Consider the following 26,171-nt stretch of genomic DNA (forward strand, 5'->3'; position numbering starts at 1 on the left):
ATGTCAACTTGCTAATTTAAGGCTGTATGGTCAAATACCCAGAAAAAGCACAAGTGCACTGTTAAAGTAGGTCAAAGTCACTGCAAGTCAGGGAACACAGAGGAAAGGTTCCCCATCAATAAGCCATTTTGGGCAATCAGATATGTATTTGATGATAAAGTAATATTAGATTAAACATTTAATGGGAGCTCAGACTACAGTTTCATCACACCCAGTACTCCTTTGCTGCTCAGACTTTGGTGGTGAATGTGCTGCCAGTGTTTGTAGCTCAGGAATCAAGCTGTGTGGCTCTACAGCGTGACACAAATTAACACGTGAATTATCTCCAGGAGACAGAAGTCTCATTTCCTCTGCCTTCACTTAACTATGCCACCACATGGATGTAAATTAATTTTCCCCTTTAGTTCCCATGTTCAGAGAAATAAGGAAAATATCTGCTGCTATTTGTTGTACTTAAGAGTTCTCTGAAAATGGGATACATGTAATTTTTCAATAGAAACCAAAGTCTGAAAGTATTTTTTTTTATCCTCCTCCCTATTACAAGGAAAGCAGTTAACTTAAGAAACTGATTAACACTATATTGAGCTGTGTCAAATGGTTCTTCCTCTTTTTTTTTTTTTTTTTGCTTGATAACATTTTCTACCCACTCACTTGTGGCAGCTCTTTCAGTACTATGGGGAAAAAAAGAAACTGAATGGCATTTTAGTGGGTTAATGGAAGATTAGATCTGCCAAAGTATAACACTGCATTCAGAAATATTGCATCTAAGGGAACTGTAGCCTTCCTAATGATAACCCAGGTGTGGAGCTTTTATTTGGCCTCACTTTCTTTGAGTAATTTAGAGCAAAAAGTAGAAGCTTCTGCTTATTCTCATGGACCACTACACTTCAAAATTATGCACTAAGCTTTTTTTGACCCACTGCCCTGTGTGATTTCTCGTAAGTACACTGCAGGTAAACAGAAAGGCTGAAAAAGGCATGTGCAAAGAGAGCTGAGACCTCTGCAAATTTGGTCACTGACAGTCTCACAACACCACTGTTCAGAGGAATCTCCTCTTCTACAGGTGGCCAGGTGGTATGTCAAAGATTAACTCAGCTCTCCAGGCAGGTTTAGCAGAGATGGCTAGGTGTGGAAGACCCTCTCCTCACTGCTCAGGGCTGACACTGCAGCAGACAAGCAGCTTGTGCAACGCTGTGTGAGCCATGGCTGCTGGAGACATCAGGAAAATGGTGGCATCACTTTCTGTGTTCACTAGCTGGTCCTTGGATTTAAATCAAGTTCATTTTTGTTTAGGAAGCACACAGGGATGGTTTGAGGAAAAATGGAGACCCTACCTTTAGGTCCTGTGCACAGAGATGTTTAATGTGGCAATGGATTTATTTGGTTGGAGCTGTTGAATCCCAGGCACACTGCACGTGTCCTGGAGCACAGTGATGCCTAAGCAGCTTTACTCAGGGGTTATGGAAAGTGCCTAGACAGAGCTTGGCTGTGTCCCTTGACCATTGCTCTTTCTCATCCATTTTTTTAAGGTCTCAGGGAGATGGAAAGCCAACTACAAGAGAGAAGATGACAGCCACGGCATAAGACAGTGCAACAGGAATGATCATACAGCCTAACCTATGTGTAGTTTCATCCAAGTTTATTCACACAGGATGATGGTGAGAGTTTTTGAAGATTTAGGCATGTTAAGTACATATATTTTTTTTGCTTTATTATCTTTTTAACTGCTGAGAAAATCAGCACTGGTATGGAAAGAGGCAAGGCACATGAGGGGAAGGACAAACTACTGTACCAGCTGCTCTCATATCTATAAATCCCAAGCAGCAATCCTGCAGGCTCTATCTTGTGAAGTGAGGGAGTTTTTCATTTGGTACTCCAGATAAAACTATACCTGCTGGTAAACTATTTTCACCAGCACTACATATGCACTTGTTCACACTTGCTCCCCAAAGCTAATCTAATAAATGTAAATGGATTGAGTGAGTGATCTCATGGGCCAGGTTTTGGGCTGTATTTACCTGCACAGAGCTCAGAGAATACAGAGTTAAATGCTGCTCTCAAACAAGCTTTATTTTTGTTATTTGCATTTCAGCACAATCTAAACTAACAGATCCATCAGAGAGGGTTTGAGTAGCACAGCAGTAACAGGAGCCACAAGAACGAGCCTCCCAGATTTCACACACGTGCCCAACCACCACTGGGCACTCACAATTACAGTGTTACCCCAGCTTCCCACAGAAATACCAGTACAGAGTAATTGAGTGAGATAATACATGAAAAACCCCATGTAGCTCTTCAGCTGTGAATAAAACTACCACTGCCCAGGAGCCAGGAAGTGACACCCTGTCACTTCATCACTATTTGAATGACAGCATTCTGGGGCAACTTGAGCTCTCTTGATTTTTCCTCAGAAAATCCCTACTAGTAACTAATAATTGGTGGTGGAGACTGATGTCCATGAGAGAGATTTTCACATGTAGCTGATGTCCGTGGCAGAGATTTCACAACCAGTTTAAGGCAGTTGAAGACCTTGATGCAGCCAAAGAGGTGAGGAAAACAGAAATGTCCCCTCTTACAGCACCATCTGCTTATGTTAGGTTAGGTATTACATAAACCCCCTTTGTCTCATCTGTAAAATATGGGTATCAAAGGGGGTATGAGGTTTATTTTATAAGCCATCAGGAGCTGCAGGTTACCTGGTATAGGAATTTAAGTGTGAGGTTCTGTCAGTTGAAAATGCAGCCTGCCAATAACTGCCATACTGGCATAAAAAGCAGATAAAAAGTGTGCTGGAAGAAGTTATCCTACCTCCCTAAGCAGCCCATCAAAGTGCTCTGCTGCAGTGATGAAATCACATGCTGCTCAGTTTCCCAGACGGTATATTTCCCCCAAACACAGCAGGACTGCCATGAATTAGGCTCCTGGACAAAAAGATTGTCTTTTCATGAATCTGTACTGCTACCACAAACTGGAGAAAGACAGGAGTGGAAAGACAAAACAGGTCAAAAGTTTATACCGAACCATGGAATGGTTTGGGCTGGAAGGGATCTTAAAGATCTAGTTCTAACCTCCCTGCCGTGGGCAGGAACATCTTTTGCTAGACTGGGTTCAGAGCCTCATCCAGCCTGACTGTGAACAACAGGGCTGGACAAAAAGTTTTGAGAAAAAGTTGGTTTTTTTTCTAAAGATGTCAGCTTTGCACAACATAATGAAGTGAATTCCTTGCTATTACAACATCAGCCTTCATGACAGAGGTACTTGTGAGCAATTTCAGCAGAGGGGAAGGTTCAGAAGGACATGGAAATCACGTGTGTATCACACACTGGCAGTGCAGTCCTATGGCCACCAGACTGTTCAACAATCTGTCTTTAACCAGTATCCACCCACCTGTTTAACAGCCCTGAAATGGATCCAGTGCCAATATCCACTAGACATCTGTCCTCGGATGCTAGGACAGCACTACTTTGATCACACAAATACACAAATGCAAAGGTGCAAGCATAGAGCCTTCTACTTGAACAGGGTGACTGAAAAGTGCTCCCTCCCCAGCAGAAAGAAATATGCACACCAGAAGTCACAGGGCTCTTCTCTCATTTGTCTTGTGCTGTGGTAGCAGCATGAATCAGATGCTGAAAGAGTCCAACGTGAAGCAGAATCTGATTTAAACGAACTGTATACACAACCACGTGGACCTTTTAAATAAAGGAAAATAATATTAAAATAGTATTAAAATGTTAGTTTCCTTTCTCCCTTCCCCACTTCCCTTTCTCAGTTGACAGCCAACCAGCTGGTTAACTGCTCGGAAGGTGCACGCTCATTCCCACATCTAACCAGTGCTCCCCGTGGGGCACTGTGCAGCCAAATGCTTCACCACCTCTTTTTACTATTGAACCACAGCACACAGCCACTTCCTCAGGCTGGTGGCTGCACTCTGAGGGACAGCACCTGCAGGAGCTCAGCAGAAGCAATTGATTCACAGCAAAGCAAGATACAGTTGAGAGCTTCCTTCCACAGAACACAGCAGGAAAGGGGGCATGTTGCCTCCAGACAGACAGAATGACCATGATGGATGCTGTCTTGCTGTTGCATGGTTTCTGTTGAGTGTGTGAGCATGCTTTACTCTGGTTTTGCTCCTCTGATAAACACCCCATATAGAGCATAAAAGGAAAGATAAATATATGACAATTATAGAGATTATAAGAGGAAAGATAAATACATGACAATATCTGTCAGAATTTTAACCCAAACCAAATTTCCAAGCAGTCTCTTCCAAACAGCTATGAAGTGTGCAGATTTTTCTTAATCAAACAATGAAAAAGCACCCCAGTTCAACACACCTTCTTAGCAAAGCCAGATGGTAAAAAGATGATAAAGCAGAACAGAATACAGTAAGCTGACATTTTCTGCAGGGGACTTCCCCTCCCTAATTAAAAATGACCTTCATTATTTCTTAACTAGCATGCCTTTTTACAACAAAATATGGATAATTTAAATAGAAGCATAATTTGCAAAATGGCTTGAAATATCCCTTAGAACATTTTTCCACCTTTGACCACCTCTGAAGCACAAAAAAGCCTTCAGTAATGCAAGAAATCTGCTCCAACTTTTATGCAAGTCAATGTCACTGACAACTGAGCAAGAAAGAAACCACAGTCAAGTCCTCACTTCAAAGCAGTGTTTAGTTAAAGATGAATTATATGACCTTTTGGCAGTGTACAATAGAACAGAAGTCAAAGTTACCCAAATTCTTCCATGCTCTAAACAAGTTCAGTCCCGTATCTATGAGAAACTACCTCTGTGTTAGAATAGACCACACTTTCCAGAACATGTTTAAGCTAATAAAGTTTCATGGAAGCCTCGAAGAGAGCAGATAAGTCTTCTTCTGTTTGGGGACGTGGTGATAGTTTAGTCACTCTCTCCTGCAAGATGAAAGAAAAACTGGATTATAAATGGATACCAATAAAATTAATCAAACAGTAGGCGAGCTATGTGTCTCTGTACTAACATCCTTCACAGAGAATAACAAAGTTTTGCAAAATAAATAATCAAGTAATTAAAGTTGAAGCATCATCAACTGTACAGTACTTTCAAGAATATATAATCTAAAATTCCCTGTAGCTAAATACACAGAAACAAGATGAGAAAGCTGTTCAGTTTCAGAGTCAAGCACAGCAAACATGGGCCTTCTCCATCACAGATGTCAGTACACTGGAGGACATTATCCTGAGAAGATAGTCCATTTTAAAATTAATTTGCCAGCAATGAACTAGGAGTTAGAGTTTTAGGGACCAAGACTTTCAAAATACAACACCTCTCAAGGCCCAGGAGCTGCTGTAAATGGGGAGAATAAACAGCACCTGTAAGTCAGACTCCAAAAAAGAGAGAGAGAGAGAGAGAGCAAGGGACAGTATGAAACTGCTTAATAAACAGCCCCACACCTGGGAGTCAGAATACAAAGGAGTTGTGGCTGGTGTTCATTTGGACACTGATTCAACAGAATGCTCAGGGGCTAAAGCCCCACTGACTGCAGTGAAACTCAGGTATGTGCTTTAGTGCTCTGCTTGACAAAATAAGCACAAAGGCAGGGGCTGCAATTCAGAAAAGCCCTGTGCTACTGAGGATGAGGAGCTGCATTAGTGAAGGTACCCAGTTACTGCAGAACATTCAGCTGAAAGGGCCCAACAGCAGTGTACTCATACTGGTTATGATTAGAACTTTCATGTTTTCAACAACCAATGATTTTAACATTTACTGAAATACTGGGGAGAGTTAGAGATGTCTGCAAAGACAGAGTCCAGGCCCACACGGGAACACATCTTTAGATGAGGTGTGTTTTGGCAAGAGAGAGTTTCTTCTGCTGCAACCTATTTCAACATCTCCCCTGTGGAAGGTGCTGCTCTCCAGCTTTAAAGTTCCCCTCTTTTTTCACATATGAGACAGTGAATATCATTTGCTGAGGTCCTTGCCTGAGGCACGGAGTGGGATGCAGGGGAAGGGGCTCCCCCAGTGCCCTGCCATGGCAGGAGGCTCAGCTGAGCCCCCTGGGAGCAGAGCACACCCCATGCCCAGGGCGATGCCACAGCACAAGGCTGCAGCCGTGCGCTTCCCCCGGCCCGCGGGACGCGACTGCGGCAGGCTGGATGTGGTTACACGGCAAGAGAGGCCACCACACTGCAAAATCAACGTGAAACAGTGGTCTGGCGTGGTGAGATGTCAGGTGACAATGTGAGGTATTCACAGCTCATAATCATGGTTTTGCATGGCTTGTGAGGAGTCTGACAAGTGCAGCTCTGTGTGCATAATTTTACCTACAGAAGATTCACTGGTGCATAAGTGGCAATCAAATGGTACCTGTCTCCCCATCGCTGACACCAGTGCTGCTACACACAGAGATCCAGCCAAAGAGAAGACTAAGATTCTTCTATGCACTTTTGAAGCCAAATGGAAAATTCAAACAGCACTAGGGCAATAGCGTGTTGTTTTTTTCAGACTCATAATGTGCAAAATGTAACAACACAGTGCTCAAGTATTCATAAATTCATCATATTAGGACCATCTGGGCCAAAGCCAATTTTGCAGCTCTGTGCACTGAGATGTCCGGATTTATCTGTGAAATCACACCGGGTGACAGGAGACAGCCAGCCTGACAGCCTGACAGACTGGAGCATTTCCCAGCTCTATCGACAGAAGGCTGCAAACGGGTGCTACTCCGTATGCCTCGACACAGAGGCACCATCACTACCTCTGCACAAGCTCGCTGATATTTGCTGGTGCCCAGACAGCGAGGCCCTGGCTCCCTCCGTCTGACTCAGTGCATTCTGGTCTGGTGCCAAACCCAGCAGCTCCGGACTCATCACTGGCTCTGCCCCACTGTAGCTGCCTCCAGGACATCAGCAGGGGGTGGGTGGACAGAGAACAGCCCTTCCACAATCTCTTATTTTCAGTGCCCCTATCTCCTCTCAAACACCACCACCCAGCCACCTTGAACTTTGAGACAGCATCTTCTTTGCTAGAATAACTGCTGTCTGTAAACAAGATCCATTTCAACAGCCTCACTTAGGAAGGGAAATAAAATTCTGTTTTAACTTCAAGCATAGATGTCTGTCCCAACAGAGCTCCCAACCCAAATCCCAACAGTCAGATTACATTTTTCCCTGCAGCCTGCACTTCACGGCATGGAATATACTTGGCAAACTTTTTAGTGCTATCACCACTGCACCACATTGCTTTCCTGATGTGAATGGGCCATTGCTGAATTACAAAGCAAACCTACTGCAAGATGAAAAGCAGAAAAATTATACCAAAAAATAAACTGTATGGATTAACCCGTGGTTACTAACAGATTGTTAAGGAACACTGATAGATTTGCATCACATTACATCTCATCTCATAAAAAATAAGGGCTGAAAAATAATTAGGTCATCTCATTTTACACAGTACAATGAATCACCAATGTCATAAGAAGACAGAAAAACCCTTCAACATCTTTTGGTGAAGAATCCTTCCCCAGCTTTGCAAAACTTGCATTCAATGTTTGTTTTGGATGCAAGAAATATGTATAAAGAAACATGTTTATCAAAACAAACTCTCCAAATGCCCCATTTGCCCCATAACAATGCACATGCATAACCTACTTCAGGGGTGCTCAGAGACCTTAGTTTTCTTCCTGGCCTTGCCACTGCTCTGTTTTGTGTGATCCTAAGTAGTTGTACTTTGTGTCACTTTCTCAGGTATAAAATAGGAATATTAATATTTACTGTTAATGTAACTGTTCTAAGGTGCTCTGAGATTTATGAGTGAGAAGAACTATACAGGATCTGCTGTAAAAAGTGAATAACCTTTTGGCCTAAAAAATTTTCACTTTCTCCACAATATATATTTCCCTTGCAACTTGGTGGGAACAAATACTAGGTCCATAGCATATGAATCAAACTGTCTTTTTACAAGGAAGACTCTGGATTTTGCTTTAAGAGTGGTGCGTTGCTTTTTGCAGTGTCTTTGTGGGCACTGAAACAATAAAGGGTATTACAAGTTTAATCTATATCATCCCAGGAGACCTTATTTCAAATTCTGATGTGGGTCAATGGAACAAAAAAGCCATCTGCGAAGAAAAATGCAACTTCTCAATATGGAAAGTTTAATGCAAAGTGAGTTTGATCACTCTTACCAGATAGCACTTGGTATTAAGGCTTTATCTATAGACCACCTGCACACATAATTAAGAGAGGTAGTTATGAAAAAGCAGTATCTACTACAAAGATCACAGGCCTATGAAAAACATCCTCTTTTTAAAAACTGTAACATTAAAAAAAAACCAAACCAAACACTTGACCCTTTTTTCTGAATTCATGATGGAGTGCAGCATGCACTCCATCCCACTGAAAAGAAAAATCTAAGCTGTGGAGTGAAACAAAATACAGTTGACTATCCATAATTTTCTCCATTTAAATAGTTTTCATGCAGGAAGAGAAATAAAACTTGCTGGAAAAGAAACACTTCTGGTTTTTTTCCAAAATCTGTTCTATTTCATTTGACATGAAAAACTGTTTTGCTCTCTGTCTTACCTGAGGCAGAGTGCCTTTGACTAATGCAGGGATGTCTGCTTTGGAATAACCAATTGCAGCTAAGCCATCATCAACATTCAGATCAAATAGGAATTTCCGGAGCGTGTCTGCCAAAATAAGCCCCGCATCTTTGATTCTGGCAGTGCGGATGTCGGCTCCTAAAATAAGACATAATGTCTTGACTGTAGGGTGGAGAGAGCAGAGGAAGCCTGTCCTGGACTTAATTTAATCATAATATCAGCTGAATACATATCCATACATAACAGCCACTGCCCTAAAAGCAACATGAAGTAAAAAGAGGAATCAGTCCTCATTTTACAGTTGGAATGGTTGGTGAAAGGTGAAATAAAACAAGATCAGAGGCACGTTAACTGCTGCCAAAAAGACTAACTGCCACATGAGGTTAACTTCCTTTCCCTCTGTGCTTACAGGGAGAAGCACTTTTTAGTCTGACTAACTGCTGGGAGGAAAGAAGCTAATGCATGAACATCAGTGGTAGTTATTTGTACGGACAGTGTGCCAAATGCTAACTTCGTTTTAAGGCCTTGAGTTTGCTGACATCTAGAGGACTGTTCTGTTCAATTACACATTCACAGAGAGGACTACAGCATGTGGGCTGAAAAAGGCAGAAGACAGCAGGGCAGTGTTCAGCACGTTGAGTAAATTCTAAATTTATTGCTGTTTGAATATGTGCTGACTTGTGTAGGGTACTGTAGAACTGAAGAGGAGGAACTGCTCTCTTTGAAACATCTATTGAACAGTAATGAAAACACCAATACAAAATGAAATATTACAAATATTTCTTACAGAATAGCTCATGTTCCCTTCTTCAATGAATGTTCAGGACTTACTTAAAAGTAATAATAAATGTCCAGACAGGAGATCCAAGTTTCTCCACATGATTTCTTTCAAAGTAACCCGAGCTAAATTGGTTCTCTGTGTAACCTCAATGATGTTACTGCAGAACTATGTTAGGTCCAAGTGCCACACTGAGAGATGAGTTACAGCAATACATGGCTACAGGAAAAACATCTTCTGTGATCCTCACACAGCTCAGTGTAACATTCAAAGGGAGCTAAGTGAACAAGAGACCTACAAGCTCACTTGAAGATCTCAGATATTCAGGTAGTAAGGCTGGCGGTAATGTAGCAAATAATGTCTGGGAAAAAATGATAAATAAGATATGACAGAGTCTTGTACAAAATCTTACGCTATTGGGGCTATGTCATGAAGTCTGAGTTTATCCTGGGTTTTGCTGTGGAGGGGTAACTAGGACATAAATCCACGATCTTCAGAAAGTAAAGTAAAAGGGAAAGGGAGTAGGATAACATATGACAGTAAATGTGATTGGCAGTTTTAAAATATTGCTATAGTTCTATTACTTTCTTTTTGCTCAACCTAAAAGCTACATCAGTCTTTGATTGCACCTAGAAAATCTCTGGCCACATGCACACCTATTTCAACTGTTTAAGAATCCATCCAGGGAGGTATTAAGCTTTTTCTGGCTGTACCCAAATTCACAGCTGTACATACACACAACATAACTATTTAGTAATCTGCTTCGTGTCATAAAATACCTTCTTAGTCATTGCATTTGGCAACATGACAGATTTGAATCAGCTACTGTAGTCAGTTGGACTCTGGAGTGGACTCAGAAGTAAACACCCCAGATGGGAATGAATAAATTCAATTCCATGTGACATGTTTTCAGCAGAATCCCTTTCCAGCAAGGCACACAATGACGTAGTTAAAATTTCTACTGAGAAAATTAACAGAACTTTTAGAGACAGAAATTATGGCAGAAATTAATAGCACAAAACCTAAGGGAACTGCTTTTCAGTCACTGGTTTTAAATTCAAGAGCCAGAGCTGAAAATTTCTGATATGCTGTGCTGACCAGTTATCCAGACACATTTTGTTCAACTAATTTTAGTTGTGTGTAATTGCTGTAGGAACACAGATATGTATTAGCTTAGTATATGACTCCAGCTAAATTTGTGTTTTGGTTTTGACCATAGGCAGGACAGCATACGTTAGAGGAAGCCTGAACAACCTCACAGGCTGTTTATGAAATAAACAGAACTTTCACCCAATGTAGTTTTTCTGACCCTCTATAAAATACTATAAAAATATATGGAAAATATAAAAATGTCTATAAAATAATATAGTATATATTAAATATTTTTACTATATATAAAACACTATAAAATGTCTTGATTAAAATCCCATTCTTCTTGAGACCCCCACTGCTTTGAGATTACTTACACAAGCAAATCATACATGTGACTAGACTGCTGTGACTTGCATACAGAAGGCTGACCATACAAGGGACTGAACACAAATTTTCCAAATACCAGAAGAGTTGACCTAACCATTTTTTCTCCACTCCCTGCACTGCTGTGCATGTGGCTGTGCCTGCTCCTTAGCCAGCATGGGTATTAACAGCAGTGTAGCCACGACACAAAACCTCGTGCAGGCAAAACCCCTGACCTTAGACTAATGAATTAGCTCAGTGCAGAGCCATGCTGTCACAGCTAGACTGCTAACAGCTCTGAGACTGCATCACTGGAAGCTGCTTTATTACACACAGTCATGCTGGAGGTATAATAAAGAGCTATCCTTCCTCTTAGGACACCCTTTGGTGATGGGCTGCACACAGAAAAAGGCACTGTATGACAAAATAGCCTTTAAATGAGCTGTCAGCTTGCAGCATTCACTTTTATTCTGCTAAAAAGCAGAAAAGGACATTTTGTTCATTAATCTCTTTTTAGCCATTACATATGTGTCCACAGAAAAGCTACTCCAGGAAAAGCTTTCCCTTGGCATCAGCCACTGAGAAATTCCATCACCTACAAACAAGCTTAGGCCTACATTAGAAAGACCAAAAGCCACAGCTGTGTGCCATGGAAAAAGAGCAGGAGTGATTCAGAATGTCACTGTTCTAATTCACTACCACAGCAGGGAATTTGTTAGGGAAAATACTTCCTTTTAGCTAACAAATACTCCTGAGTACTGGTTCACTTTGTGGTAACTACTCTTCATAAAGCACCAAGAGTTGTGCCAATCACAGCTCTTGTTTGATTTGCAACAGACCTCCAGTTAATTTCAGCTGTGCACTTTTCTGGCCAAGAATCAGATTTCTCCAGCTTGTTCCTCTAATCACACCATACAGTATCAAAATTCAGCATTATTCTATCTAATTTGCATGACATCTAATTCCAGAATCTTGTTTTCTAGACTTAAACCCCTCCCAACAACCAATGACAATTGCTTTGCACATTGTTTTTTTCAATGCCAAAATGTAATTTTGGAAAGAATTCCATTTGTACATGAAAACTGTACCTACAGAGACTCCTACCTAGAATCTCTGCAGCTTCTAAATGCCGCTCAGGATGTATCTGTGCTGTGAAAGCAAACACTGCTGGGGATGTCAGTACCACAGAAAGGCCATGTGGCTGGGGAAAGAAAAAAAAAAGAGAAAAATAATGAAATACATCAACAGGACATGTACTTTTAACTTCAATGGACTTTAATGCTCATTAATGACAGATAACAGATATTTGTAATTATAATAAAAATCCAAAAATAAATAAGTTTTACCACTAAAGAGTGATCCACATTATAATCCTTTGGTTTATAAGTTTTCACCAAACCAGAAATAGGGTAAGACATTCCATGGCTGGAACAGAGAGCAGAGAGAGAGTGGTTAGGGCAGCACTCCTGGTATTTGGAAAATTTGTGTTCAGTCCCTTCTGTGGTCAGTTTTCAGTATGCAAGTCTCTTCAGTACAGATACTCAGAAGGTATTGACAGGTATGATGTAGATATTAGGTACAGACAACCCTCATCCCTCTGCACCTCAGGGACCTAGCTGTAAAAAACAGTACCTCCTTACTTTGTGAGCGTGAAGTTACTTCACTGACTGAACTGAAAGACGTTCAGTTCCTAAAGTAATGTAAATATGCCAAAAATATCACAGTCTGCATACCTGTGTGTTCACACTGTCTGAGAAAAAGAAACTTCAATTTTAAGATATAATTATAAAAGTAGACTTGCTCAAAGAAAATTAAGGAAAGGAAGGTCTCTGAAGAGAATGACTGCTAATAACTTCTGTACACAATTCACTTTTAGGCTTTGCTTCTTTGAGATTTTCATCCAAATGAAACTATACTGCCTTGCAATATTAATTACAGCTCATTTCAGACTGCTGATTGCCGATCCCACAGACAAACTTACAGATAATTGCATCAGTTCAGGAAGAACTCAAGATTACATCATTGCTGTCTCACTGCGGAACAGCTGGCATGGAATCTAACATTTTGAATGTCATTGACTTTCTTACTCATGTTTTTACTACCAAGGAAGGTAAAGAAGGCTGTGTTTTGTAATTTTCATGTGACTGGTTTTGAGTATCACAACCCAAGAATACACAGTCCTTATACACATGAATGACAAGAGCCCACCAGTTTGTCACAACACACAGGTCCTTCAGCATCACAGGCTACAATCCCTTACTCTACAATCAGCAATGAGGGCAGCAACATCTTTGACAATCTGGAACAAGCACTAGCTGTAAGCTGACCTCAGATGGGGTTACTATTTCTCTGTACTCACCAGAGATGAACACCAGCATTGCCAAAGCCAATACCAGCAAAAGCACTTGCCAGGTGCATGTTGGCTCTTGCTTCGCGGTCCTCAGGGTTTCTGATGGCTCTGTGCACCATGGAGGCAAATGGTACCAATGAATTCACAAACAGATTGGTGATTCAGGAAGGAGAAGGGAGAGAGGGCTTCTTTATGGACAGATACACAAAAAATCTAAAAGATAAGCTGGGATTAAAATGGTGGAAGTGAAATCAAGTCACGCTTTGGTAAAAGAACAATCCTGCATCTGGATGACTTATGTAGATCATACTGGCTCAGCGAAGAGCAAGCTTCCCTTCACTTTTCCAAAAAACAAGTAAATAGAGTGAATTTAACCATATTCAATTCAGTGGTGAATTAAAAAATTCTAGTTAGAATCTTTGGTAATTCTGTGTGTGGCTCCAGGATCACTCCAGCTTTCTCACCATCTCATTAGGTGGTGCTCTAGACCCCACCACCTGTGTGGAAAGAAGACAGGATTCCCTGCCTTCTTATGCCTCAGGATCCTTGTGTAGTTTGACAGTAAGGAGAAAACTTCCCATGAATAGATTCCAAAGGAACAAAAACCAACTATTTTGACTCACTAGGTACTGTGAAAAGATTTTTCAGAAAAGCCCCACACTGATCTTTAACAGAAGTGCACATGGTATGCAAAAGCTGTAAACAGGCTAAAACTTCATTGACGAGGATCAACACCAACTCCCAGCTAAGTCAATACCTATTCTAAACTGAAGGTCTTCTAAGAATGAGCAGGTTTGCAATAAATGCATACTTTTGCACATTCATAAGTGCATGTTATTACCTTCTTGATGAATGGGCAACTATCTTAATTTGGTGCTGAAGGCCACAGAAATAATATCAGCAGTATTTTATTCAGTTTGTTACATATTCCTCTTATGCTGTCAAAGGAGATTCTTGAAAAAAAAAAGTAAACAATTCTGCTCCCATATTAACTGAACAGTTTGAAATACCTTTAACTGAGGACTTCAAGAATAGATTCACAGAGGCATCAAAAAGCTACCACCTCAAGACAAACTTCTAATCCCAATTTTATCTGAAATTTTGAATTTTATCTGAAAAAATATTCTGCTTTATTTAAGAAAAATCCAGGGTAGAAAACAAAAGCTTAATGTTGCAGCTTGCCTCACTCTAGCCTAAAATTTACATTCTTGCAGGCAGCCCTTTTGGGGCACTGTGGCCTGAGCACCCTGCAGGGCAATGGCTGTTAAGGGTGTTACCTTTTCAGATACTTGGCGACAATGCGCAGAGCGTGCAGAGCCCAGACGTCGCTGACGGGGTTGCTGCCTTGGTAGGCTGGGCGGTGGATGGGGTTGGAGGGGCAGGGACCGCGCTGGTTGTAAGGCAGAGCAGTGTACGATTCCAGGGCGTGGCTAACAGAAAGATGGAGAAATCAATTATTTAAGGGGTAAAGCTCCCTTTTACTGCCCTGCTGTCCTTTGAATGCAGGTTCTTTTTTATTTCTGGTGTTCAGCGGTTGCTGAAACAAGAAATACAATCTCACAGACAGTGGAAGAATGCTGGGCCAGCACCTCCAGAGCACTTCCTCTCCAACAAACCCACCGAAGGCAATCTAAACACGGTCCCCTTCTATCAGCTCACACCATGCTAAAAGCCTGGTTGGGTGCACCAGCATCTGTAGTGTTTTTCACTGAAGAGGGCTGTATATGTGCAATGAGTGCATTTCTTTTCTGTAGGACAGGAACTATAAGAGACTTTAGCACTAGAAACTTCATAGGGTACTTTTAGAAGTACTGGCCTTAAAAAAATTATGTGTATTAATTTAAGCTAAGTGGAACTGCTAATAGTCTCATCTCCCAGACACTCATGAATCTGACCAAATAAAGAAGGGGCACTGTCTACATGGCTCTATTAAGATGAACAAAACTACAGACAAACCATTTTCATTGATGAACAAATGCCTTTTTTCCATTACAGACATTGCAGGCTGGGGTCCTTCACCACGCTTGAGAAGTGTCAGTTTCATTACATATCTATTACTTTAATATACATAGCACCCAGAAGCAAAGTAAGCTCTGGCTCTCCAAATAGAAATGTCAATGCATTTTGTGCAGTTAAGCTGTTGGTTTGAGATGAATAAAATTTTGTGCCAAGTGAAAAGCAAACTATGAGATTGGCTCCCACATGACCATAGCTGGGTGAAGACCTGCTAGTATCTCACAGGCTTTTATGAATTTTTATTGACACATCCTGGCTTTTTGTTAGAAAATTCTTATTCTCTATTCAATGCCATGTCTGTGATTCATGATAAATGCTATTACAATTGCGATTAATCATCTATCTCCATAAAAAATGACACCTGGACTCTCTTTACTGACAACAGCTATTCTGGAAGCAAACAATTTCTCCAGTGCACTGCAAAAACATCCAAATTTCTGCAAATGCAGGATTTGTTTCCATACATTCTGAGGGAGGCAGTGAAACTAAGGAAGAGGAAAGTCTGACACAGCCCACCTTAACAAGAACAGCAAACAGAGAAAAAAAGTTCATCCTCTTGTGCTCTCAAAATATATTTTTTCTACAATCATCATAGTAAAAAGACAAAATTTAAATAAATTCAAGTAGCAGCCTATGCAGAAAACTCACCAAAGCACATCAAAGCCACTGTTGGCCACTATTCTTTCAGGCATAGACAGTGTGTGTAAAGGATCAATGATGCCTAATGTGGGCTTAATGGCTCTTGAAGCAATACCTGCAATGTGCAAAGGGAGGAAAGTCAGTTAAAGATGTTCTGCAACAAAATAGGACAAGATAAGCTTAATGTTTAAAACACGACAATAAAGAGGGAAAAAATATTTGAAGCTGTGAACATGAAAGCAAAGAGAGAGAGGGGAGGGTAGAGAGTATTTATGAATGTAAGACTGATGATGAAGTCTCTCTAAAAGAGTTATACGATTTGAGACTTTTGCCTGAAGTGGATTATACCAGACAATGTTCTCTCTCTGTTTGCAGCCCTCCCTGAGCAGCCCTGCAAGATGTCTGTGGCATCTGCAGTATTCGTAGATTTGTATCTTCTGTGGACAGTCAGAAGGCAAATCTGGTTTGTACCTGCAATCAATTGTTATTGCCAGTGGTTGTCTTCAGCATCTGTAATAACCATGTCCTTGTATTTCGGTTAAGGGTGCAAAGATGTAGCTCTGAGAGAGACAGACAGACAGACAGACGACGTATACACTAGAAAACTCTTGAGCTATTGCCAAACCTCCTTAGCACACCCATCTGGGTCCCAAGTTCTGCAGACTGTGTGGCATATAAAATCCACATGTTCAGAAGCAAAACCTTAAACAGCTATGAAGCTCAAGATGACATTTTAGCCTTAATCTTTATTTGCCAGGGATGAAAAGGCCAAAGGAAGACAGTGTCCCTCACTTGCACAGCATCCCAGGCCTGAGGTTTCCAAAGTCAGGAAAAGGAACATTTGGTTGCAATTACACAACAAAGAAACAGAAGTCTTAAAAGTAGAAAGAAAAATACAGAGGAAATAAGGAACAGTTGGTTGACCCTGAATATAAGTAGAAATTTCCTTTGCAATTAACATTTTCTGCCATTTAAGGACTTGAAAGATTTTAGTTTCCTGTTTTGCCTTCAAACTATAATCCACTGTATTACATAGGTATTTCATTATGCTAATATGATATAAATTTAATTCAAGGAGGAAACCTTTAAGCTTTTAAAATTTGCCTGTGGCTGTTGAATCAAACAAAATGACACCTGAAATGACATGCAGTATCCTTTCCTTTCAAGGCTAGGAAATAACAAAGACATGGGAAAAGCGATTGTCTTGAATAACACACAGAAACCCCCACAAAACAAACAAAATAACCCCAAAACAAAGCACCCAAACCTCACCGGTTTTAACTTTTAGTTCTTTGAAGTCAAAAATGGCAACACCAGTGGTTTCACTTCCAGTGCCAGATGTTGTAGGAACTTAAAAGGAAGAATGGAGATAACAACAAATAATAAAAATATATATAATACTGCAATTTAAATAATAAAACCACAATAGTAACACCACCCAAAATACAGGGCCCAGGAAATCTTGAATGTATCCCTGATCCAAAGCCAACAGATCAAAGGGAAACTGCTACTTTGATCTCTTCTCTCAGTAAAGGGGTTCTAACTGAGCTAAACAAGACAAAATAAGGATGAAACCTCTGATTTTACCTCCACTGAATTAAACAGCAAAATGACTGCTGAATACACCTAGAGGAGAAGCTAGCCCAAAGGAAGCTGAAACAGCCATAGCAAACTGATTTCAGTAGAAATATCAGAGAGTGCAGAATGACTCACCTTCCCCTTGCCCCAATCTCCACACGCTCTCCTCCTGCTTTACCTGCAATAAGTGGCTTGAGGGGCACAGTGACTGGCTTCCCCTTCCCAATAGGAGCATTGACATAATCCAGGAATTCTGAGGAAGGGCTGGCTGCATACAGGTTGGCAGCTTTGCAGGTGTCTATCACAGAGCCACCTCCAACAGCAACATAGGCATCAAACTCTCCCTTTTTAGCAAATTGTATGGCATCCAGGAAACTTAGGACACAAGAAAAATTTTCCAATTAGTCAGGATAAAATCAGTACACAGGGAAACCAACTATTAAGGCCAGCATGCAGGCCACAAGGAGGTGTTTAAAAAGCCATATGGAATCCTGTAAAGGCCTAGGCACTACTTGGAGAAATGCAAGTCAGAAGCAAATTGTACCTTTGGTCTGTTGGCTCCACACGGACATTATCATATATTTGAAAGTTTATACCATATTTTGCCAAGGAATTCAATACTGCATTTACAGGAGGGAGTTTGGAGAGGTTTTTATCTGTCATCAAACAAACTCTTCTAGCACCAAGATTCTGCAGGTCCTACAATAATAAATCAAAAAACCAAACAACTGGTATAAAATCATACACTTTTATTTAAACACTAATCCAAATCAACTGAACCATTTGATAATAACAAAACCCCAACTTAAAAATAGTTGGTTATTGCAAAATTTTTAAAACCATATCAGCTGAAGAAAAAGAGCATTAACCACATACATGTAGAATACAGAAAGCAGAATAAAATTTAAAGCTGCCAAATTTATATAGTTGAAGTCTTAAGACAGAAGAAAACTAAAGTTGTTGAACCACATGGAACCACTTTAAACTATAGTAAAATATAAAACATTTTTAAAAATATTTTTTTCTAAGTTCCTGTGAGAATAAAAAAGGCCTTTTCACAGATTGTCTCCATTAACTCTCTACTAAACACAGCATTAAAATATTGAAAATGTAATACTGGATATTTACTTATTGATGAAAAATCAAAATGAGGTGTTAAAAGGGAGAAAAATAACGCTACATCCTAACCTTTGCTAATTGTCACAATAGTTATACAATACGTACAAATTATTCTAGTGCTGTTTAAAGACAGGTTCCGTCTAATTTCCTATATTGTCTGACTATAACCTTACTTCACAAATTTTAAAATAAAAAAGAGATCTATTGATGCTAGAAATGCCAAAAAGGAGACAAATGATACATGAAAACAGACAGTGATAAAAGCACACTGGAACAATGTACTCAGGTGAACCATCTAACACTGCTGAAACAAAAATTCTACACTTACACAGGGCAAGCTGAGAGCTGAATGAATATCTAGCCAATTTAATAGAAAGTCTCTGATTGAGTTAATGAGCTCTAGAAAGATGAAAAGTGATCTTGAGAAAATTCTGGTGAGTTAGCAGGATTCAAACCTTTCTGAATTAAATTCCCAGTCAGAGAAAAACACTGTTGCATACTTGCAGCAAAGTATCAACGACCCAATTTTCCCCAGAGCTGCATTTCACGTACCAGAGCACCACTGACGCACCATGCTTCTGCTCTTCAACCAACAGTATGCTCCGACCTTTTTGCACTGATACATTGGACCACACCATATATAAGCTTTCCTTTATTAAGTGCATTGATAGAACTGGCAGCCCTTAGAAAATAACTTTTTACCAGTGATGGACTTACACCATAGCAGCTTACCATGCCAATCTCTTTCGTAACTCCTTCTCCATATCGAATGTTTGAAATGGCCATCTATAAAAATTAAAAAGAACATTTCTTTTTCTCTACAAAAATGGCATCTGGCCCTATTCATTCAAAGTGAAATATAAATGTTTGATAATGTAAATATTTATTAAATGCCATATTTGTCAAGAAGTATTGTTTGTATGACTTTTAAATGAAACATATTTTATTATTAAATCTACCTCAAATGCATAGTCTGTATTCCCCAGGGTGGGCCGTTCAGGAACTGGAATGGAAATAAAACAGCAGAATTAGGAAACAATAAGTTATTTCAATCTGTTTCTCAGCTCTAGAGTTGACAGATTCCTTGCTTTTAGAATCACTAACATATTTCCACAGGTTATCTCAGGTTGTCTGGATAACAGTTATCCATTTCATGCCTTGCTGTTCATGAGATTAAACGATCCAAGCACTTGATCTGACTCATATAATTCAAGAAAACAAGTGAGTTTTTCAAGTTCTTTCAAGAATTAAGTATTTTTTTATAAAATCTGAATAAATTAGCAGAAAGGTTGCATGAGAGTTTGTTTGCAGTCTATAAAGAACAGCACATAAAAAAGTAGAACTGTGCATAAAAAAGTAGAACTGACTATGTAGAACTGAGTAGAGCACTCAGGCTGCTACAAGCTGAGAGGTGCTAGAAATGCTATAGGGGCTACATGATAACCTTCAGAACAACGTTTAAGACAAATTCATGAGACATCCTCTTTATGCACCTGGACAGAGAACACCTTATGTATGCATGGGAGCAATAATAACAGGTGTTTACACTTCTTTTTACTTCTCCCTAGTCCTGAACTTGCAGGTGAAACTGAATTATTTGCTAGAAAATTACCATGTGCACTGCTAATAATAAATAAGAATCAGTGTGTTACTATTAACTTTAATTAGAAGATATATTTAAGGACAGTATTTCAGAAGATATATTTAAGGACAGTATTTCAGTCATAGCTTCTCTCTGCCGTGTCATTTTTGCATGAATTATCACAAACTTAATTTCTGGCATATTCTGATTTTGCCATAGAGTGAAGCAAACTGCATCAACTGAAATTGCCCATTCTTCTCCAAGAAAACACCAGGCAAAGCATTTTCTGCTCCTCTTGCTGGAGTCATGCATTACGTCTGCTATATTAATTGAAAATATGCAATTTGGATTCTGATCCAATGAGTGAAGCCACGAAAATGAGGCTCACAGACACGCTGGAGTGCACTGAGGCACTGACCCACAACAGTAACAGATAGATGTATTAAAACCCTTTATGTACTTTCTATTCAAGCACAGGCCAGCTGCTATCAGCTCTTTCATTGCCACCTCTTGCCAGGCTGGATGTGTTTGACCTCTCCTGGAGCTGGAGTCTGCTGTATTTTCAGTCATTAATTTGACAGGCTAAGGACATGTCCAAACCATTTACTCTCTTGCTTTCTGATAGTACAATAGACACCCCGCTGTTACATTCTTGAACCAAACTTAACTTTCAGGGTGAATTTTACTGAGTTCAAAAATTGCACAAAGCCCTTGAACACTGCCAAGAAACACAAAGAAGTTTGCTTTTTTTTTCAGCTATAGTCACTGTTCAATCAATTTCCACTATTTAGAGATTTACTGAACTGATATCATCTTGCTACGCTATAGAATCTATTGCTGCCTAAAACTTTCAGAGAGGGTTCTTAACTCAGGCTTCAGTTTAGCAAGAGCTTAGTTTAAATTGACTGAGTAGGTCATCAAGCAGACAAGCAAAAGAATGAAATTCTAGTTCTCAGCTGCACTATTGTCTTGCTGTATGGATGGTCTTGGGCAAAACAATATAAATAGCTTTTCCATATGTAAAATGACAATGTCAATGCTTTAAGAAGTGTTCTAAGCATGTGAAACCATGCTACTTACACATTACTGAAATTATGGCACAAGCCACTAATATTTAGTGGATCTGGAGACTTACCAGCAATCTGGAGACTGACAGATAGTTATTCTCCTAGCCTCCCTACAGTCCATGCAAAAAGAAGCTCCTCCTAGGGTGACTTGGGCAAGTCAGTGCAGCTCCCCTGCTCACAGTCCCCAATCCTGGCCAAGTGAGCTGCGTTCTTGGGACTGACTGTCTAAAAAGCCTATGGAGATTTTATTCCCCAGGCCAACACGCACCTTTGTGAAAGGCTACTTTTTATCCATATCACTTCCTGTTTCTTTTCTGGTGCAACACGCGTGTATCCAAAAGGAGACCTAAAGTTGAGGTGGTTCAGGTAATGACAGCCAGAGCAAAGTTCAGATCAACTGGCCCCACGGTATGGGGAGGGAAGGGACAGGAGGCAGAAACTGTGGCTTATGTGGGAGCAGTGACTCTCTCCAAAGTAACCACTAGCATTGTACAGCTGCAAAATAACAGGCTGTTTACCTTCTCCTTTAGATTGTTCCTTCCCACCCGTTACCTGCACCCTCTGCCCAGGTTGCATGGATACATACAGCCCTCTGCAGGGCCATGGCCTCCTACAGAATTATTTTGGAGAAACAAATTCAGTCTTACCTTGGGAATAAGTGTGGCCATGGCTCGGGCACCGACAACTAGTTAAAACGTTAAAAAAAGGTATGGTTAAAAGGGGAAAACTAAAGCAGAAAACTAAAGCTTTACGACCTAAAAGTCTCCTGTAAGCACCCCTTGCAAGGGCCTGCGGCTGAGCGGGCACGGCAGGGTTGGCAGGGGCGGAGCGGCCGCCGCTTTTCGCTTCCCAGCCGCGGCCCCGGCCCCGGGAGGGATCCCGGGAGGGACCCCGAGGGACCCCGCGCCCCGTCCCGCCGCACTCACGCTGCCCGCTGCAGCTGCCGCAGCAGGCGGGACACCCGCGCCCGCCCCGCCGCCATCGCCCGGATCTGCGGGCGGCCGCGGACGGGACGGGCCGGGCCGGGCCGGGCCGGGCCCCTCCTCCCGGGACAGCGCCGCTGCCCGGCCCGCACCCGGCACACGGGTGTTCAAACTGGGACTGCACGGGTCAGGCGAGGAGTGTCCGCAGTCAGCACTCCCAGCCCACGGTCCCCGCTGTCAGCACCCAGCTCACGCCTGTTTTAAGGCAAGCAAAATCTGTTTGCTAAAACAGCACAGAATGCCAGCGAAGAGCGACTAAAATCTCATTTAGGACTCATTAGGACTGAGTGTGTGTTGTGTATTTGTCGCAGAGAAATATTGAAAGTAATGGAATTGCCAAGTGAAAAAAAATAAAAAAACCCCCATGGTCCTGGAATTAAGTGAACTACTTTTCTGACTTCAGTTGTGCCCAGTGACAGGACAAGGAAGAATGGTCAAAACTAAAACACAAGAGGAATGGTCAAAAACTAAAACACAAGAGGAATGGTCATACACTAAAACACAAGAAGCTGCACCTCAGCATGAGGAATTTCTTCACACTGAGGGTGGCAGAGCACTGGAACAGGCTGCCCAGGGAGGTCGTGGAGTCTCTCCCTCTGGAGACATTAAAAACCCACTGGACATGTTCCTGTGTCACTTGCTCTTGGTGACCCTGCCTTGGCAGGGGCCTTGGACAAGATGATCTCCAGAGGTCCCTTCCAACCATGACAATCCTGTAATTCTATGAAATCACGGTGAATTATAGTGCAGGATGGATCAAAATTTTATAACCTAATTTTTAAGCTGTAAGCTATGCTGCTTAGCTGCCAGCATAGTAGTATACCAGTACTGAGCAAAGGAAACATTGGATTCTGACAAAAAAGCATCATTTTTCTAACGTAACAGATATAAGTGTTTTGCCTTTGCATACTCTTTATGTCTTACTAGATAATCTTTAAGGTCCCTTCCAACCCATACCATTCATTGATTCTATGAGCAGATCAGACGAGCCCAAAACTCAGGATTTTGCAAGGTGCTGAGCTTGGGAAAGCAGGTTAATGGCCTGCTCAGGCCCCTACATGAAGCTGCAAAACCTTTATCCACCTGTGAGAGCCAAAAAGTGGCAACACCACAGGAGCACCTGCACCTCTACTCAGGTGACCACTTTGCTGCTGGAGATGAACACACTTCATGGGATTTTGGTGGAGAAAATTGACCAGTAGCCTTGTGAGCAGCACAGAATCCTCATCAGGTGTGTATGTGTATGGGAGAAGAGCCCTTCTCTCTGGCTGAGCATGTACCAGGTGTGCCCTATGGAAATGCCTGGAAGATCAGAGGTCTGGAATGTCTCTCTGAAACAACCTTTTCCATCCATCCACGTGTTATTTGCCCCTGCTTTGCCTTGATACTTACACTGAAGGGTTGATAACAGAGGGTTGTGCCCACAAGACCATTCCTGACACTGACAAGTCCAAAGCAGCCTGCAGTGCTGCAGGTGCCTCAGCACATGGGCAAGAAGCACTAGAGAGGCAAAGAACACACGCTGTGCAAGGCCCATAGGCTGGGCAGAGGTCAGTCCATCAATGCCATCCAAGCTCCAAGGTGTACAAACCCCTTCTGCCCTCAGCACCCCCCTACACAAAGGTTTGGCTTTCTGATGCTTTTTACTGAAGCTGACATCCTAAGTGAAGTGCTACAGAACAAGAAGAAAACTGCTTAAGTCACCCAGCTTTTTCAAAAACTCACAGTGAGGCGTTACAACATCATTAACCACTAAAAACCTCCAAGTTTGAAAACCTAATTTAACTGAGATTACTGAAACTTGTTTTACTAACTTTCTTACCAGGGAACAGCATTTTCCCTGTAGCTAAGCCACACATTGAGACAGCAGATTTTTTCTTCCCTTTTTCAAGTGTACATGTGACACTACAAAGTTCAAGAGTAATGGGAAGAAGTCTGAGAGAATTTCTACTACCTGGTCTCAAACTGCTAGGTAAACTCTGTAAGATTATTTCTATAAAATGATGGATTACTGTTACTACAGGAAGAAATTTAGGTTTTAACCTGTACAATACAAACATTTTTCTCCTGAACTCAATGGCTGGTCAGCAGCTTTGACGTCCTTTTTTCATCAACAAAATGCTGTAGACAATCTGTACAATTTCTTAGGCGCTGTAATAAATCTTACAGTAAGATTCCATGTTCCTTTTGTAACTGAACCTGAATACCACAGAGCTGAGCAGCAGAAGTTGACTTACAGAGCAAGAGCTCCACCGTCAGGCCACTTGCGCAGGGCAGAGAGCAGCAGCCACATCCTTTAACTGCACCTGTGGCTGCTACTCCATCAAAACCCCAGGTCACATCTGCGGTCCAGTCCCAGCTACCTGAAAACAGCTTTGCTCAGCTTTTGTCCTGGCAGAGATGCTGCAGGGCAACTGTGAAGCAACATTACCTGTGAAAAAAGTCACTGCGACAGCCCCAGACTGGGGGGAACCGGTGTTCCCGACCCCCTTGGATGGAGAACACAGCCCTCCTTGTCTACCAGCTAAGAGCCAAACACAGCATGTTTTAGAAAGATCAGAACGCATTTATTGACAGATACGTGTGTAAATAGAGCACCGGGCAGGAGGCTGGCAGCGGCAGTCCCTTCCCACGCCTCGGTGGGCATCCCCAGCCGGTGCTGCACACTGTCCCTCACGCCTTCTTCCTCCTGGCCCCGCCGGTGCCACCGCCCGCAGTTTTCTGCGGCTGCCGCCGGGCTCCGCTCTTCTTGCCGCTGCGCCCAGGCCGCTGCTGCCGGCGGCCGCGCTTGCCCCGCTTCGACTGCTTCTTGCCCTTGTTGGCAGCGGCCGCCTCGGCCTCCTCCTGCCGCAGCTGCTTGTTGACGGCGCGGGTGATGTCGAGCACCGGCTTCTTTTTGCCCATGTCCCGCAGCAGCTCCAGCTGCCGGCTGCGCTCGGCCGCCAGGTTGCCCAGCAGCGGCTCGAAGCGGCGCTTCTTGCCGCCGCTGCGGGAGGGCGGCTCCGCCGACTCCTTGGGCAGGCGCGGCTGGAAGCGGCCGAGCGAGGCGGTGGAGACGCGGGCCACGCGGGCCACCCGGCGCAGCTCGTCGCGGTCCTGGTGGCCGGTGGGGTGCAGGGGCGCGGCGGGCACGGCGCTCCCGGCGCGGTGCGCTCGGGCCAGGTTGCGCAGCCGGTTCAGCTCGTTGCGAGCCACCCGCTCCCGCTTCTCCCGCCGCAGCCGGGCGAACTGGTCCTCCTCGGGGTCGGCGCCCGCCGGCACCTCCGCCAGCCAGGCGCGGGACGGGTCTCCGCCCGCCCGCCTGTAGCCCCAGCGCCGCCGCCACTCCTTGGCCTGCTCGTCCCACACCAGCGAGGTTTTCTTCTTGCGGCGGATGCCCTTCAGCCGCGCGAACTGCTCCCAGCGCGTCGGCGGCCGCGGCTTCGGCGGCGGCTTCTCCCGTGGCAGGCGGAACGTGGGCTCGGGCAGCTGCGCCACCAGCGGGCCCCCGGCGCCGCCGGCGCGCTCGGCCGGCAGCTCCCAGAGCCGGGACACGAGCAGCTGCGTGTTGTCGCGGGCCAGCGCCCGCAGCAGCGCCTCCCGCCGCGGGCCGGCCCCGCGCAGCGCCGCCGCCGGCGGGGGGTTGCGGTCCACGGCCAGCAAATTGCCCAGGTCGTACTCCAGCTCCAGCTCCTTTTCCACCGTGATGCTCCGCCGCTTCTCCGCCTCCTGCTCCTCGGCGGCCGCCAGCACCGCTTCCACCCGCACGGCCGCCATGGCAGCGGCTCCACGTGCGAGCGGCGCCGCCGCTGCCCCGGAGTGCGGCAAAGCTCCGCCGGGTCAGCGCGCCGGAACCGCCGGGCCCGGAGCCGCCGTGCCCTGGGGGCGGGACGGGCGCAATGCCCGCCGGGAGATGTAGTCCCGTCGCGCCGGCCCGCCAGAGGGAGCCATGGCTCCCCGCAGAGCCGCCCGGGCCCGGGGCTGCCGGGCCCGCGGTGTGCCAGAGGAGCCGTGGTCTGCCAGGGGTCCCGCATGGCTTAT

The 26,171-nt window shown here is 43.2% G+C and overlaps 2 protein-coding genes across 5 annotated transcripts; both read right to left on the reverse strand.

Annotated features, from left to right (window-relative positions):
• Positions 1–2,049: 2,049 nt before the first annotated feature.
• Positions 2,050–22,222, reverse strand: ADHFE1 (alcohol dehydrogenase iron containing 1). Of its 4 annotated transcripts, XM_041473657.1 has the most exons (15): positions 22,095–22,192; positions 21,816–21,853; positions 19,479–19,522; positions 19,252–19,305; positions 17,945–18,099; positions 17,579–17,775; positions 17,095–17,172; positions 15,832–15,937; positions 14,445–14,597; positions 13,177–13,275; positions 12,164–12,242; positions 11,922–12,018; positions 8,565–8,722; positions 4,794–4,919; positions 2,050–3,692 (listed from the first exon to the last, which is right to left on the reverse strand). In XM_041473657.1, exons 1-14 carry the CDS (start codon positions 22,148–22,150, stop codon positions 4,836–4,838), a joined length of 1,398 nt encoding a protein of 465 aa, XP_041329591.1. In that variant the 5' UTR covers positions 22,151–22,192; the 3' UTR covers positions 2,050–3,692; positions 4,794–4,835. The 4 variants fall into 4 exon arrangements, 3 of the variants coding, with proteins under 3 accessions (XP_041329591.1, XP_041329590.1, XP_041329592.1); XR_005955640.1 differs by lacking the exon at positions 8,565–8,722; XM_041473656.1 differs by having other exon boundaries at positions 2,050–4,919; positions 22,095–22,222.
• Positions 22,223–24,696: 2,474 nt separating this feature from the next.
• Positions 24,697–25,969, reverse strand: RRS1 (ribosome biogenesis regulator 1 homolog). Its single transcript, XM_041473667.1, has one exon. It carries the CDS (start codon positions 25,905–25,907, stop codon positions 24,825–24,827), a length of 1,083 nt encoding a protein of 360 aa, XP_041329601.1. The 5' UTR covers positions 25,908–25,969; the 3' UTR covers positions 24,697–24,824.
• Positions 25,970–26,171: the final 202 nt, after the last annotated feature.

This window comes from Pyrgilauda ruficollis, unplaced genomic scaffold (assembly GCF_017590135.1).
Source record: "Pyrgilauda ruficollis isolate IOZ18807 unplaced genomic scaffold, ASM1759013v1 scaffold30, whole genome shotgun sequence".
Classification (NCBI taxonomy): Eukaryota; Metazoa; Chordata; class Aves; order Passeriformes; family Passeridae; genus Pyrgilauda; species Pyrgilauda ruficollis.